Source organism: Phoenix dactylifera, unplaced genomic scaffold, assembly GCF_009389715.1.
Source record: "Phoenix dactylifera cultivar Barhee BC4 unplaced genomic scaffold, palm_55x_up_171113_PBpolish2nd_filt_p 000077F, whole genome shotgun sequence".
NCBI classification, from domain to species: Eukaryota; Viridiplantae; Streptophyta; class Magnoliopsida; order Arecales; family Arecaceae; genus Phoenix; species Phoenix dactylifera.
This window is the reverse complement of record NW_024067676.1, coordinates 249,138-267,084: the sequence shown is the minus strand read 5'-3', so window position 1 is coordinate 267,084 and position 17,947 is coordinate 249,138. Positions and strand designations below refer to the sequence as shown.

The 17,947-nt window shown below is 39.0% G+C and overlaps 1 protein-coding gene across 1 annotated transcript in view; it reads right to left on the bottom strand.

The window, feature by feature from the left end:
- LOC103717828 (acyltransferase-like protein At1g54570, chloroplastic) overlaps positions 1–17,947 on the bottom strand; it is a 37,438-nt gene that overhangs the window by 3,520 nt on the left and 15,971 nt on the right. The window contains exons 7-12 of the mRNA XM_039116319.1: positions 16,768–16,933; positions 8,980–9,088; positions 8,268–8,398; positions 7,812–8,181; positions 6,993–7,106; positions 92–174 (exon numbers count right to left, since the gene is read on the bottom strand). Of these exons, the coding sequence (XP_038972247.1) occupies positions 92–174; positions 6,993–7,106; positions 7,812–8,181; positions 8,268–8,398; positions 8,980–9,088; positions 16,768–16,933 (973 nt within the window). The remainder of the gene's footprint in view (positions 1–91; positions 175–6,992; positions 7,107–7,811; positions 8,182–8,267; positions 8,399–8,979; positions 9,089–16,767; positions 16,934–17,947) is intronic.

The window sequence follows — 17,947 nt, the reverse complement described above, 5'->3', positions numbered from 1 at the left end:
CTATAGCATTGAAAACCAAGATGATACTACAGGAAGAATAATCAACTAAAATAATGTAAAGATGAACATAGATGGGATCATGGGACTCTACCTAATATTTTTGTTCTCATTGAAATCTTTTATTCTATCCTTTACGAAGGGAATGCTCATCATATCATCATAATCCATAAGCAACTGCAACCATTTTATAGACGTACCAAGCAGGAAAACAGTTCATAAATAAATTCACAAGCATGCAAACTAAAACCAAGTAAAGCCCAGTCAAAAAGTAAGCAATGAATGGGACAGCACATAGATCATGGTACATAAATGTTAAAAGGAAACTAATCTGAATTATTTAAGAGAACAATTCTTGAAAAAATAACTTTGGTGCTAACAGCATTTTAATGAGTTTCCCTTATGGGGAGAATTAACAATTCAACATAAAGTTATTTGATTGTTATATGAAGAAAAAGAAATACATTAAAGCATGCCCTTTATTAGTTCCTAAGTATTGGTAGAAACAAAGGATAATATGTAGAGAGCCCCATATGTTTACAGAGGATGGTACAATCATTAGAGGGCACTTCATATTAGAATTTGTAAAGGGCCATGAATCCTTTATATATCCTTATGCCAAAAACGTACTCTCTCTCTCTCTCTGTGTGTGTGTGTGTGTGTATGTCTCTCTGGCACTCTCTTTCATATATACACATACATTTTCACAGATACACTACGTATAAAAAGACACATGTTAAGAAAATGTAATGACAATAAAGCCCTGAAATATTAGCGATTACTCCCAAATCCCCATCAACCTGTAAAAAAATTTAAGCTCCTAACTTTAACGTAATAGTTAATCTTTCCACATTACTAAAAAATTATAAGAAAGTCGAGTATGGACGCCAACATGAGAATTGTTGCTGAGCAGTCATGTGAAACATTGATATCTATACTACAAATGTACATGCATACAAATATGCACATAAATACATAAATTCTGATGGACACAATAGGCTCAAGAGAGAAAGCACAAAGGAAATGAGTGCAAAGGTTTTTCTTTCAGTTGATCACCGCTCAATACATACAAGCAAGAATATAAGAGCCTATAAACAACCATTGAATAGATATGAAAGCAAGAAGATGCAGAAGACCTCTATATAACTGAATTGAACATATGTACCCATCAAAGTCCTTGAGAATCAATAGTATTCCTCAATTGCTTCTCTTTCTTCCCTTGTCTTCCCTCTGTCCGTTTTCTCTTCTTCACTTTGTGAGGTACCAATATGGTATTTCTTTGGTCTTTGCCTTTATTTGGGTGTGTGCGTGTTCCTAGTTACATATATAGAGAGGAGAGCAGCCCACTCTAGTAACCTTCAGTCTAAATGGGACTGTAGTGAGACAAGGGAAGAGAGATTAAGGGGTAAGAGATAGGTAGAGAGACAAGCTAATGGGCTTCTCGATGGGTATCTCATGGTCCTTACGTAGCTATGGTGGACTAGCACTCCTTTCATTGTTTTTTTCTTTTAACTTCTTTGTGATTGGAGTTGTATGCATAAGAACCGAATCATATAAAAAATTAGAATGGAGGTCGCGCACCACCCACTCCGCCGAAACCCTGCGACCCAAGCTCCAAACCACCACTGCCGAAGACGCCCAGGCCTTTCGCGCCCTCCCCACATGATCGGCCGGTAGCTCCAGCACCTATGTGAAAAGGCATTGGATCACCGCCAGTTCCTCCGCCATAATCCGGTGGTTGGTCCACATTTGCCTCTGAGGACCCTGCGCCACCTCCGACCACGAGGGGGTGGTCGCATCCCCTTGCTTGCCCTTCGGGGCCGCTGTCTTCTCCGGCGCACTGGTAGTCTAAGCTGCCATCAGCTCGGCATGCCTGGTGTTCGACCGAAGTCCACACTCAACAGCATGGATATTGATGCAATCGGGTTAGAGCGTGGAATCTATCCAGTCGGGCCCGATGTTGTTCATCATCACTGCCTCTGTGAATTTTGTTTTCTAGCTTTATTTTTCTTCTTTTTGAGAAACTATATCTCTAGCATCATAGTCAAGGTTAATTACCTACAACTAATCATAGTTATTTAGTTAATAGTGGTGTCCTCAGTGTTGTATATTAAGCTCTGGCTCCATGCATAGACTATAAAATTGATGAACTGTCTTCCTTTTCATCTTATACTAGCTTCTTTCTCTCTAGACTTAGTTTAGATATAAAATGCATTTAAATGCTTGAACTTCTATTTTCTTAAACTCATGTTTTGCCTCTCGAGGGCTAGACTTGTCGTAATTGGGTCTTCTGAATGCACAATAAGTCTTGAGTCTGTCAACATTACAAGGATTTAATACTATGGTTTGCACTTAATTGGTCCAAGGAAAATGATCTTACATTGTGATGATGAAAGCATGTGCTCGTAATATTTATTTTAATACTTACTCTTTTCCAAGAAACATGTAGAATGACAAGTTTTTGAGTCAGAACATTGAGACAACCAGATCTCTAGTTTCTACTTAAATCCCTAGTCAATGCATACCTGATCAATTATACAGTCTCTTCAGCAGTCCCCCCCACTGAATATCTGTACACTCAGGTTTCTGCATCTATGATTTTTTCATTGTACTTGTTCTGCTTTCTTCATCCTAATGGCCAGAGGCAGCTGATTGGTCACCCTGCCATCTATTTTCTGAGAGAACAACATGATATAGAAAGGTACCAGACTATCCTGTCACGAGGGCTTTATGTCAATCTCATGATGTCATTTTTCTTTGAGCACCTCATTATTATCTTTGATATGTCTTCCACTACTCATTGTATGTTGTGAGGGCCCGGTTCATTGACCAACCCGCACTTGCTTTGGGCCTGTGGGCCGGCCCGAAGAGGCCAGGCCCAAGGCCACTGTGCCCTGTGGCACGATGAAGGCTCTTCCTCCAATTCTGACGGAAATCGGAGTTATCTAGGGCAATCCGAGCTCGACTCGAAGTCTAGGATCGCACCTATTTAACTCCCCTTCTCCTCTAATTGTCACCACCAAAATCGCCGAGAATCACCGCCGATTCCAAGTTTACTTCTTTGAGTCTCCTCCTTGAACCCTCGCCAGAAACCTTGTCGGAAGCTTCGCCGAATCGAGTAAGTGTTTCTTGTCTTATTCTCCTTCTCTTCAAGGTATTTTAGCCTTGATTCGGGCCGGCAAAATCACCGAAATTTGATCCAAAATAGGAATGCCGTGTTTCCGCTTCTTCCTCCCGTGTTTGCCGAGCCTTGCCGCCTCTGGGACCCTGTGATCTTGCGGTTGTGGGTGAGGAAAACAAACATTGTAAAGGTTGATTAAAGGGTTGATCATGATGATTTCTTTTTCTCCTCTTCTTCGACTGACCACCGTCGCCGGTGGTGCCGCGGCCGAAGGGCTACGCATGGCCGTCGTCATTGAAGGTTGGGCCACCTTGGTGGCTGCTGCTGTCTGATTCAAGAAGAGGAGAGATCGACTCTCTCTTATGTTGGAGATATGGTCCACCGAACTAGTACCGGTAGGCGTACTGGTGCCGAACCGGTCTGCATAGCCAGCACGCGTCTGCACGGTTTCCAACGCGCGGACGTACGTACTGGTGAGTACAATGCGGTACCGGACTTGAGCCGGTGCGAACTGGTCCGGTTTGCATCAGTACGCCTTTGGACGTAACCATTTTCCACAGCCGTACCAGTCCGGTACTGACTGAACCAGCCGGTACGGGCCGGTTTAACATACCATAGTTGGAAAAGAGAGCCTCTCTTCTTTCTCTATCCTCTCTCCTTACTCTCTCTACTTTCTCTCTCTAGAAGCTCTATAGATCTAGTACAAGAACCTGTCAACCTGATTTACGAACCCGAGTTGACCCTTGGAATGAGTTCCTAAACTGCCTTGGTGTCCGGACTGCCTACTGAGCCCATTGATAAACCTTGTTGATTGATCTTGGCCTGATTGAATCCAATTCATTGAGCGAATCGTCTAGATTTGACCTACCTGAAACCACCATACACCCGATCAAGTCTTTCCATATTATTTTATTAAAGTCATCAATTAGAAATTAATTTCACTGTTAATATTTTAAATAGGTATAGCGAAGTCGCCTAGCAAACTCTGACAGTCTAAGACAAAAGAGGTAAGCAAATCTCATATTTCTTACTAGTTTTCAAATTTGTAAGTAAATCTCATACTCCTTCCTAGTTTTCGAATTTTCAAATAAATCTTATACTCTTTACTAGTTTTCGAATTTGTAAGTAAATCTTATGCTCTGTACTAGTTTCGGATTTGTAAGTAAATCTTATATTCCTTACTAGTTTTCGAATTTGTAAGTAAATCTTATACTCTTTACTAGTTTTTGAATTATGAAAAATAGTTCTATGAATGTTTTAATAAAAATAAATTTATTATGAAATATGAATCTGATCATGCCATTTAGTATTTTTCATCTATTTATATGTATGTTTTTTATGAAAAATAATATAAGCTTTCTAAAGGCTCTCAGATAGTAATGTGTGATCCTTTGAAATGAAAAAATCGACATTTGGAGCTAGCATCCATACGAACACTAGCCCCGTTAATGGGTATAAAGTTGGCATACGAAACATAAATTTATGCCAATTACGAACACTAGCCCTGCCACGAGTATGAAGTAACCATAGCACGAATATTTGTGAGCAATATTTTGAACTATCATATGGCTAAATGGCAGAAGAATGATTTATGTATTTATTTGCAAAATAAACTTGGAGCTTTGTTTATGAAATATGAATGATTTATGTATGCATGATTTGCTTTATGACTTGTCTTAATATACTACACTATGAAATACTTATTTTAGAATATCTGTTATTTTTCTTAAATGATGCATTGACATGAAAAAACTTATGCTTGATCCAGTGAGGTAGTAAAAGATTTACTTACTGAGCTGTGTCGCTCATATACCTCTATTTTTCTTTTTCTCTCTTCAGACAAATAGGATCGATAGGAACGAAGGATGGTCTAGGCTTGGAGTTCGCGCTTGCAGATTTGGTGATGTATATAGCAGAGCAGAACTTTAGTTCTTTAATTGATTATAAATTTGTAGTCAGGATTATGGGTTTGATATTTATATTTGGATTTAGACGCTCTGAACCAATATTTTTTTATTTAATGAATAATAAAATTAGATTCCTATTTATTTATTATATGTGTGATGGATTTGAAAGCTAAATGTAATGTTGGCTTCGTGTTATCGTGGATTGTACCCCTCGGTAGCACAACCATGCCATCCTCCAGATCTGGGGCATGACTATACTCAAGGAATGCCGTACCGGTCCGTACCGGCCGGTACGGGCCGGTACGTACCGGTCCGGTCCCTGACCGGTACCGGACACAGATGAAAACCGGTATTTCCGATTTTCTTCTGTGAACCGGCCGGTACGGAGACCGTACCGGCCGGTACCGCTTGGTACCGGCCTCGTACCGGTGCGAACCGGCCGGTTCGCACCGGTACGGTGTTTTTTTTTGGGGGGGGAACCACAGCGCCTCGCTGTGGTTTTTTTTTTTTTTTGATGGGAAAGAAAGTGGTCCGGACCGGTACGGTACCGGTCCGGCCGGCCACCGGTACGCCGATCCGGACCGGTACGGCGGACCTTGACTATACTCTTGCTTCTATCAACCAGCACCTCACTCATCAATTGGTTTTTCACCTTCTCTCTAAGACTACCAATGGTGTAATGTTCTTAGGTCTCCATCTACAAACTTGTATAGGACAAGCAAGGATAGATCCATGGAGGTTCTTTTTGGAGCTATCTATTGTTTCATTTCCTTAGTGGATGACTATATTGAGGTTCCAATTACTCCTAAGCAAGTTTCAAATCTCGTGGGATGAGGATGTCCCAGTGTTCCCAAGGAATAAGATGTGTTGTCCTACCCCGTCCCAACATTTGGGATAGGGGATGTCCCAAGACATGCCAATTGAGATGCTGGGACAATGGTGGGATGGTCCTACCTCGACACTCAGGATGTAGCCCCTCCATGTTTCCCCTAGGACATCCCGCCTAGACTTGAGTCCTTGCTCCTAAGTGCTGCTATCTTGCTTGCAAACCTCAATCCTCTAGAGCACCTTTTGCTACTATTGATGCTTATTCTCCTAGCTTTCAGTCTTTCCTAGGCTAGGTGACCTGTCCCATCTATTATAGTAATAGGAGTGCTGTACATGTGCATACCGTTTGCTATTCTGTAAGTTTACTGAGCACATAAACAAATGTGGCTTCCTTTTTCTATCCCAGACACAATTTTATTGGGATAATCATAATCCTTTTTCTAACATTTCCTTTTCCCTCTAGGTTGTTGTTTCATGAAGTTGGATATTGTGCTGTGTTTCTCTTTCCTATCAATGAATTCCCGTATATGATTCATCATGAGTCAAGAAGTTGAGGCTGGGATTGTTTGTCGACATATAACCATTGTTTATTTATAAAGATGGCCCTGCTATTTTGAACACCTATTTAGTTTATCTCTATAATCAACGACTTCTTGAAATAATTGGAGTTATATACCATAAGATTTAACCTTATATCAACTATTAAGATCAATTGATAGTTGGATGTGTAAAACAATAAAAAATTGAAAGCTGAAAGACTAAGGAACTAATTTTGTTATATAACTTCGTTATACAAATTTCAGAAATACAAGAGAGCTATTAAAAAGAACGGTCGTGCTTGGAAAGCACTCCATATCCTGAAAGTGGTCGTGCTTGGGAGCACTCCCTGTTAGCGGCCTGCAGGCCGTGTTCTTAAATGGCGAAGCCTTAGTGCCCTCCCTCCCTTATGGTCGGTCAAGTTGGTTTCACAAAATAAGATTATGATGTACACATACTGCCTTCACTCAGTTCTATAAATTGAAAGGTTTACTCCATTCTATATATGAAGAGGCTGAGTTAAGATATGCAATAACAATATCAACATTTTTCTTTTATTAAAAACTCCATTGCAATATGAAACAAATTAGTACATAACTTACTTCTCCGATGTCATCTTCTCCAACCACTGCAAATGGTACAATTGTGGCTCCAAATTGAGCAGCCATTCTCACAAACCCAGGTTGAACTGGCCAAAACAGCTTGTATTTTTCACCCTAACAATCATCCACACATCAAAAAGGATAACCACATATAGATCATATGAATTTAACCATGATGAGCTTAATATAGTTTATTCTGAGCACAAGAAAGCCAAAATAAAATTCCCAGGAAAACAAGAAAGAGAATTATTTAGGAAAAAGAAAACAGGTAAACTGAAATTTGGAGCAAACGGATTTAATAGAACAATGCAAATGTACTCATGAGAACAAGAAATTCTCATGGCAATAATCCATGGAGAACCAGCTTAAAGCCCTCTCTTTTCATGATGCGTGTTATAGATGCATCAATTGCTAATATTCACAATATGCCCCAAGGTGCATGATTGTGTAATATTATGTTAAATTGCACAGTGAAAGTAGAGAAATGGTGAATATTGAATCAACAATGCAAAATTCAAGAGAATAAATGTATAATATTAGTCAATTAAAAGCAGTGAACATGAAGAACTGGGATAATTTGTGAGATCTAATATGCATTTATTATTTTTAAGAAATAGTTAATTATAAAAAGGCATATCTTACAATTCAGTTACTTTATTCTTGGTATATATTCAAAATTTCAGGTCCATTTTGATAAACTACAAAGATAGATATTGGATTATGATGAAGGAAATAGTTAAAGCAATAAAAAAAGGAAGACAAAAGGCTTCAAGAGAAAGTACAGAAAATGGTCTACTAAAATGAGAAAGTCCAACAGACCTTTCGATGAAGAGCTTCACGAGAGCCGCCCGGATAAAGAAGAACAAATGCCTTTTCTGATAATAATCTATAGAAGTATTTATCTGAGACAGGTACAGCACCAAATATACTTACAAAATCAAAGAAATCATACTCTTGTGATGAACTTTCAATTTTTTCTTGAAATAGAAGATGGTGGGCTAGGCCACGAAGAACAATTTCTTTTTCCCTTAAGAACTCTGTACAAAGAGGAATCATGTCAAGTCCCATCAACATATGATTACCAACTAACAGAACAGGACCATCATTAGGTACCCCAGAAAGACCCCTCACGATCTTTCCTTCTTGCATGGTTGAAAACATCACTGGACTAGTAGATCGGTACAAATCTCTACATGCAAAAGTCTCAAAATATTATTTATTCACTAGGTAGCACGGAATATGGTCACGACAAATTTGCTGTAATGGAGAGTATACCTGCTCGACTTACTGGCTGCTTCTAGTTCCATCATAGATGGTGGCAGGTAATCAGAGATACGGTCATGTTTTCTTGACCGGCGATACAATTCAGTACATTTAATAATAGTTGATAAATGAATGTCATTTTCCTGCACTAATAAGACGACATCAGGATAAACAAATTCATAAAAGCATCTTAACATTGAAAGGAGAACTGAAGGAGTAATTTTAGCGCATGGCCAAATGTATGTCCTACTCATAGGTTCTAAATATCATCAGTCTGAACAAATGAGTTCCCTCTGAATTCGAAACACTACCTAAGGGGCCATAGACATGGGAGAATAAAAACATGCTTTCTTGCTTACTGTGCTAAGTCACTAACTCTTCCAGATCAAGAAGATTATGTTTGAGGGCTCTTTGCTAGAATGCCTTTTAGGGATGATAAAAGCTCACAAAAGAGAAAATTATATGGAATTGCTTTGAGAATAAGACCTCCTAAATCTTTCCTAAACCATTTAGTTGTCTCCACTCGGCCACTGACAAAAATTAAAGTAAATTCTAGTTAAATTCAGTTAAAAAAAGAAGAAACTTGTAATATATATAGAGTGATTCAATTATTACTGTCGTTATTTTTCTATCATTTTATGAAATTAAAGGCCCTAGAGAGATGCTTCTAATATGATTAGTAAAGCAGCTTAGATCCCAGTGACCAACTATTTTTTTCACCTACCAACAGAAGGCAGTGACCATGATCCTCAAAGTAGCGAACCTTGCAATTGAGTAACAATGTCAGAAGTCTTTTAGCTTCATCTCTACTAGGTAGCAACCTGTCTAAGCAACTGAATACAACAAATGGTTAGTAACTAAAGCATCACATTTTTCAATGTAGAGAGATCTAGTAAACCAACAAAATATCTTATCACTATCCGAAAAATAAGTAGTGTGTCCTGTTGGTTTACTCTAGGTAGTCTATTACCAAAAGTTAGTTCATTCAGATCAGATTATCTGATTTAAATCTGAATTTGGTTCAGATTTTCACAGAAAAAACTGCATAAGGGATCAAATCATCACACAAGGAACATTAGAACATTGTGAAGGTGACTCCTCAAACCTCATTTTGAAGGGAAAAACAAAAGATATGAAAATATGGAGAAATTGGCTTGATTAATTTCTGCAAAGTCAGATAATGTCTACTCTGTTTTCTTGAACAAAGTTGACCTAAGCTAATGTGTAATGTCTGTTATTAGGGATGAAAAGCAGTGAAGAAGAGGAAGATGATCTGGCTAGCTAAGGGAGCAGTCCTATTTTCTTTCACTTTGTTTCCTTTTTATCCTTTGCTTTCCTTCTTTTTCTCTTATTTTCTGTTTTTCTTTCTTTCTCATTTTTTCCTCCTTCATATTAGGCACCAAACCCAATTTTATAACCTCATCTTACACTAACAAAGAGATGGACCACGCACCTCTTTTCTTCAGAAAGATTATGGGTGTCCCTCCCTTAATGGCAGCTTCTGAAGTCTGAAAATTCTTCACATTCTCTGATAAGTTATGGACTTTCCCACAACTTAAACTTGGACAAACAATATCTATCTTTGAATTCTTCTGCATCTAAAACCAATTAATCATGAAATTATTTTATCCGTTAACCATTAATTTACCAAGAAAAAATATTGTTGTCCTTGAAAGAAAAACATGAACCTGTTGCGGCCTTGAGATTGGTGGTTGATAAGACAAAGGATCATAAAGTTCTGTATTTTGAGGTCCTAGATCAATTAGCTAGCCTACCCTAGGTTGTCTTCTCCAGCTGAGTGACCAGAAGAGGAAGAGATTGTAGAGAAGAGGGCTACAAGAGGAAGAGAAAAGAGAGGAGGCAACCATGCATTTCCTCCACTCAATTCCAGTAATTGTTAAGCTTAATATTCATTGTTGACCCTTTCCTTCTCAGCTTAAGCTTTCGAGATCAATTGTTTTGTTGGCAACTTAATATCATATCAGATCCCAGATTTGCTGGAGGTCATAAATTCAAATAACCTCCACTCCAGTTATTTATTTAATTTCCCCTGCTTGCCATCTTGCCACTGGTCTAGACTCCATGTGCATGATCTTGGTCACATGTGATGCACCCATGGTCCACTAAATCGGCCTGAAACGCTTGGTTTGGGTCATACCGAGCCGAACCGGCGTGGAATCGGATCGATTCGACTATGAAAATCGGAACCCACCCCCGAACCGCACGGAACCAGACGGTTCAAAGCGAGATCAAAACAAACCGAGCGGTTCGCACCGTTTCGAACCAGCCCCCACCTTTTTAAGCGACGGGAAGGTCTTGAGAAGGATTCCCAAGCCTTCTCAAGCCTTCCTTCACCGCTTCCTAAAATCACCCCCGCCCTGGCCAAAAATGCACTAATTTCGATGATTCAAGGAAGATCCAACCCAAATCAAGGTACGTTTCTTCTCTCCTACCTGATTTTCTTCTTTTTTTTTTCAAACATCCAAAATGCCGAGAAACTTTCAAAACAAGCAAAGGTCATGCCCAAATTTTTCAATTTTGGCATAATTTCATGATATAATATAGATATATGAATGATCTACACAGTCTCACTACAATCTTTAATTCTCATTATATATATAATTTTTAAATTAAAAAATATATATTCAAATTAAAAATTAAAAAAATAAAATTCAAAACTAACTATAAAAATAGAAACCTATTTAGGAGTATGCAAGCTACTCTCGGCCTAAATTTGGTGTTCATTTATTCATGTATTGATGCGATCATGCGTATAATGGCCTAGGCCTAAATTTAAAAAAAATAAAAAATAAGTAGCCTTTGATGCATATTCACAGGCTTAAAAAATTATATCTAGCATCAATGGTAGGGTTCTACATAAGATTTGTGCTCAAATTAATTTTCTAAAATATTTATATTTATTTTATAAAAATTAGTACTATTTATTACAAAATTCAGAAATATTTTTTGAAGTAGAAATATATTTTTCTGAATTTATGATATTTAAAAATATTAAAACATATAATTAACCATAAAATATGAAAAATTAGTATTATATATTAGATAAGTAAGAAGTATTTTCTAAAGTAGAAAATATATTTTTCAGTGTAACGAAATTTTATTTTTTTAAACAATTAATAAACTGACGTGCTTGATAAACTTGCATAAATGGAACTATTAAGGAAAAAGAAAAGAACCAAGCATGACACTAGTTGGGATTATAGGCAATTACTTCCGGATCGGCACCATTGGAGGTGCAACATAGAGTTCAAGGAAGAAGGAATAAACTAGATTGAAAACAACACCTAACTGGTGGTTATCCCGACGTATCTATGTGTCGAAAATGCCCATAAAAGGTACAACGGTAAGTGAAGAAGCACTTTTTACTAATTTTATAGCAGTGAAGAAGAGGGTTGTCAAGAAGAAGACGGAGGTGGACCACCGAGAGTGGCAGAGCCGCCTTCATATCACTCTAGAAAGTTCAGTTGGAGGCGTCCGCTCTAGATGATGAGACACAGATCAAGTCTGCCATTCGGCGCGAGTCTGCCATGATCAATGCAGCAGGATGACGGTGGCTAGGCATAAGGCTCGATTTGGGCCCTCATACTACGAGTCGAGCTCTGGTTTTATGACCAATAGGGCAGATCCAGAGTTCAAGAGAACCTCCTCAGTTGGAGAGGCTATTAGTAGAGGCGGTGGCCCGTATTGCATCTATGCTGGAAGCTTTTAGCAGTAGAAAGCAATCCTTCAGAGAGATTTCCATCAGGAGCCACAGGGTAGTCTTCAATTCACCGATGAGTTCCAATTCTAATGCATACCACACATGATAGAAATCATGGTGCACAAGCTGACAGAGTCCGCAAAGCGATACGATTGCACTATAGCAGATGGGGCTTCTCGAGGCTTGTTCAGGAGGATAATGATGCAGCTGCAGTATGGACCCTCACAAACGTGAGCGCTAGTATCCATAGACACCACTATATCAGGCTTCCGAGTCGGTATACTGGATCCTATTACCTGCAGGCCACATTGCAGCATATGGATCGCATATAGATTTGGATATAGATATGGGGCGTCTGACGGCATGGTCTTCCGGTGGCTCACTATCCTATGCTAGTTCGGAGCATCTTAGGAGTCAGATTTTGCTGCCAATATATTCGGATGGGCTCTTTCACAGTCATATTAGCAACTAGAAGACACCTCTTAGGGCTAGGCTTCAATGAGAGAACGAGAGTGCTTATAATGTAGAACGCATTTCTTATGAGATGAGCGAACAGGACTACGCCGCTTGGTTAGAGAGGTGGGTTGATGTACCTCCTGATTATGCTAATAATCTAGATATCTATAGAAGCATCGCCACTCAACAAGATTTTAATATTAGTATGCTTGTTGTACTTTAAATATATATAATTAATTAGATCATTTATATTTTTTATCTTACAAATAGATTTAGGATATTTCATATTGCTTTTCAAGCATGCAAGCATTCTAGAAATAGAAATTACACTTAAAGCATTTTATGTTTTGTATCACTTCAAACATGAAGAGGCATCATTTAGGATATATCGGGATCATAGAACATCAAAAAACATCAAATTATATTTAAATCATTAAAAAATAAAAAAATGATTATCATTAGTTCAAACTTAAAAATATTTAAAAAATGGTGGTGCCAGTTCAAACCGGCATGCCATTGCATTTTGTGTGTATTATACCGAATTGGCTGCCGACTGGTATGGGTCCCGATACTAGTTTGGTGGACCTTGGATGCACCATTCAACAAACAGAATTTGCATAATTCAGAAAAAATAATAACAATCTACGAGGTCACATAAGTCCAATAATCTCCAACTTGGTTTCTAGATTTGTTTTTGATAAACCTTAAAAATTTTTTTTTTCAAAATTCTAAAAAAGGTAGCCTTTCAAATACCTCCAATTTTTCCACACAAATTGTTTCCATGTTAAAGAAGGAAAGTAATTATTAAAGTTGAGCAAATCACAGGATATATAGAAAGCATAGATAATGTGCTAATGCGCATAAAATTATCAATCAAGAAATAATATCAAGTTACTAACATAATTTAAGTCTTTTAATTTCCTGTCACCCTTCTTAATGTTTACCAAATATATGTCACATATATAAAATCATGGCCCAGGGCCCACTGCAAGTGAATAAATACATTATTTGAAGTGGGGAGAAATAGTTGTTAATCATGCCAGCATCATACTTTAGCTTTAAATACTTCAGTATCACTGCAACCTGATCCATTAAGGTCCAAACTTATAGGAATTCACAATCAACATACATAGTGACCTATGATCTAATCTCTCGACCAAGGAAAGCCGAACCATGCTGAACCAGGCTGGTTTGGTGCATGACGAAACCGGATTAGCCAGCTACCCAGCATAATTCATCATATAAATCCGGTTCGGCTCCCTATAGTAATCGACTGCTAAAATCCCTTCTTGATCGCAGCTTTGACACACCTCTTATAATGCCCTAAACCCCTAATCTGCATCCACAGTGCTTGATGATGACGTCGCCAGCCGCCCAACAAGGTCTGCCAAACGGTATTGGGATCCATATCGGTCGGGCTCCCAGTACGGTCGGTACCGTACCGAACTGGTAGGACGTGCGGTTCACGAACCGACATCCTTATTTTTTCTGGAGTTCTCAAAAAAAAATAATTAGTATTATCTTTTATACTTTTTCAATGAATTTAAGTCTAACTTTGATATTCTGTTTGAATATCTTTGATGCTTTTTAATGTTTCTATGGTCCTGATCTTAACCTACATGATGTATCTTATTGCTTTAAAATGATACAAATCATAAAATGAACAATATAAAATATCCTCAAATTCACAGTAGTGACGTAAAAATTAAAAAATAATACAATCACATTATATACATTTAAAGTCCAACATCCATACGATATCTAAAATTGGGGCGAGTGCCGATGCCTTTCGTAGATATCCGGATTCATTAGTAATAGTCAGGAGCACATCAACCCCATCCTCTAACCAAGGAGCGTTGTAGTTTTCTACGTTCATCCCATAAGAAATCGCATCGGTTATAAAGGACTTCTTTGAATATCTCACTGAAGCCTCTGCCTCTAAGAGGTATCCTTTGGCTGATAATACAGCTGAGGAGCCCATCCGAATATGCCCGATAGCAAAATTCGACCCATAAGATGCTCCGGATTGTGTAGAGTAGCTAAGCTGCCAAAAAATGCCTCAGATGCACCATATCCATATCTGTATTCGTATGGTCCTGGCTGCTTGTAGATGCCGATAATAGAATTCGGTATACGACTCGAAATCTGATCGTCTATAGATTCCTACTCCACGTGCGAGTTATCTGCAGCTGCATCGTGTCCTCTTAAATGACTTCAGAGCCTGGTTTTCCTATATGCAATTGTATCCTCGCTGGGTTCCACCAGACGTCGTATTGTGGTTTTATCCTGTGTAGTAATGTATAAACTGGGGACTTACTGGTAAATCAAAGACCAACTTGCAACTGTCTCGTAAACAGTGGTCTCCTGTCCTCCCACTCCCTCCCTGCGGAACTGCGGAGATGCTTTCAAATTGCATTGGGAAGGCCTTCTTGGGGCATTCCCAATGCCACCTCATGCCATACCCCACCCAATTCGAAATTGGGTTGACTAGGTGCGAACTGGCCCGGCACCGAATCGATCGGTTCTCACCAGTCCAAGAGCAGTTCCGGCTAGAACCGAATAGGATTATTGAGCCGACCAGTTTCACACCAGGTCGGCTCGATACTGCCTAAGCCAGGCAATTTGGCCCGGTTCGCAGACCCTGATCCCCAAAGCCCTAGGTAGATCTCTCTTCTTGTCTCCCCCTCTCTCTCTACAACAACCTCTTTCTCCTCTCCCCCTCTTTGCCTCTCCCCCTCTCCTTCTTCTCTCTCTCTCCCTGCCTTCCGCTCCCTCTCCCTCCCCAATCTCTCTTCCTCTCTCTCTCTCCTTCCTCTCCCTCTCCCCTTCTCTCCAATTGTCTTCATTTCGGAACAGGGGAGAGTCGAACAAGTGAGGGTTCGAATTTTTTTTATTTTCAAATTTGAACTGAAGTCGGCAAACGATATGTCGACTTCAGTTCAAAATTTGAAAATAAAAAAGGTCCAAAATGAACCGAAACGGCATGGTACTGATATTGTATCGTACCGTATTGCTAGGCAACCAGTACAAGTCCTAGTGTCGGTACAACGAACCTTGCTCCCAACTCTAGGAAGACAATGCTTTACATGATAGCAATTGCATATTTATTTGGAGAGTCTATACTAAATTTATTCTAATTCACAACTCAGAATGAAAGTAACCAAATTAATTCATGAGTTCAAAGTATGCAGCATACCACATGGTAGGAAAAAGGCAATGTCTACAACATCAACATTGGCAAAAAGCAAATGCTCAAACGACAAATGTCAACAAGCCAAAAGTTTGATACAAGGATCCTGCTGTTCAAAACATGCAACTAGCCATGGGCTTCACATGCAACTGATCAAGACCTTAGTCACTAGATTGGAGAGATTATGAAGGAAACTTATGTCACGCCCCCGCCTCCGCGGGCACGTGAGGGGGGAAACACGGGGCTCCTCTACCAGATATTGTCCGGTTCCGGGCTTCACGCAAGCGTCCTTCATTCCTCCTCACGCAAGCGTCCTTCACCCTTCTCCGGTTTTGTTTCCACCCAAAACACGTCTGCAGGATTGGAGACACCCGCCTCATATGCCTAGGCTCTGGAACAGTCTTTCCGATGTGGGACTATTGGCTCACAACTTATAAAAAAGTAAACCATTTTCTCTGAATCTTTTCGTGAAAGATATAGCTGTATTATTGTCATGAAATATCTGCACAGATCTATCAAGCCCATCAACAACCTTATGACCAGTGAGAAATATTTCAACTTGCATATCTAGTAGCCTCACAATGAGCAACATCTTCTGCTTCTATAGTTGATAGTGCTACAGCAGTTTGACCAACCCATAGTTCATAAAATATATGCAGTCTGTGCCACGTTCTCTTTTTTCATCAGTTATTTCTTCTATTGTGCCTCTTAATTCTCTTAGTTCCAATACTCTATTACTTGTATTTTTCGTAATTTAGTTCTTAAATAGACTGCATATAACAGTATATAAATCTAAAAAATGTCCCATAAATGAATTTCTTTCAAAATTAGCATTAAATGACCAAGGATACCGGTGTTAATGAATATAAGGAGCTTTATTTAAGCACGAAACAAAGGCGGAACCATGCTCATCAAGACAGCAGAAAGATGTTCAGTGGACATCAAACAAAACAGAAAACCAGTTATTAAGTGCATATGCATTCAATGCATTCACAAAAAGAGTAGATATCTTTGATGTCTAACATAATATGAACAAGTAGCCAAACTCTAATTTTATTTTACGAATCAGCAGCAAACCATCAAACTGATATGCTGTGCATCATCAGCTTATAAGCGGAATGGCCTAGCAATTGAGGGATACAAACCTGGCAAGCACGAGTACTTCGGCTGTAACTGCATGAAGATGGGAATTAGCATAATAGGAAGCAAACTTAAGTAGCTTTAATTTCCAAGAAAAAGCTTCTTGGGTACTGTATCCAGTAATTTCTGCAAGAAACTCCATCAAATCATCTCCCATTACGGAAAAAATATCTAGCATTGTAGCGAATACAAAAAGTCCAGTGGAATAAATAGCAGTTTAGTTTAACCACACATATGTGTCTGCATTGAACAAATTGCCCCCCAAAGTTTTTACATGTTTCAAAAGAAATTTTCTGGGTTGTTTAATTGGGGTATTTATTTTGAAGTTTACCATTGTCCGTGTCTGAAATCTACATTGAAGGATTCAATTCTTAAATACTTAAACAAACTTTGAAGGTGCCCAATAATGTTAGTTGCTAAAGTCTTTGAGTGTCTGTACCAAGGTTCCGGATTTGAGTCCCACCCTCAGCCCAAATTCGGCCCCCCCCCTAGGATTCCCCCCTCCCTTCTAGTTCTCAAAAGGGAAGAAAAAGAAAAACACTTTTATCCTGTTTTTCCTTGCATTGTAGCCCAACATGCCAATAAATTAAAACACGTTGTGGCCTTTATTAAACCCTCCACAAAAGGCCTAGGCAGATCGTTGGCTTCTAGGCTAAACGACACGTGCTGTGCATGTGAGATGCAACTTCCTATATTAGCTCCACCAACCATGCCATATGAGTGTGCAATGCAGGATGAGCACAAGATAAGCTAGCTAACCATGCATGTGTTAAACCAATTTCATATTTTATTTGGTATTTAATTTTGTAAGGACACATTCGTGTTAGGGTGTGCAAGAAAACCAACCAAACCACAAAACTGACCCCAAACCTATTATTACCGTTTGGTTTGGGTCAGGTTTTTTCATATTTGATCTAGTTTTGGTTACCAGAAAAAATTAGTTTGGTTTCGATTTAAGTTTCCAAAAAACTTAAACCAAACCGACCCGAATTATATTTTTGAAGGTTCTGGTTCAGAGCTGGTTAAGTGCTAGTGCCCAGTTTAGGTGTTCAACATTTAGCAACCTAGTCACCATCCGCAATTTTTTCATGCTCTCCCTGTCCTCCCACTCCACCACTTAGGATCGCCCTTTACACACTCTCCTCACTGGAGCCACCCAAGCTCCATCCCCTCCTCCTCCAAACC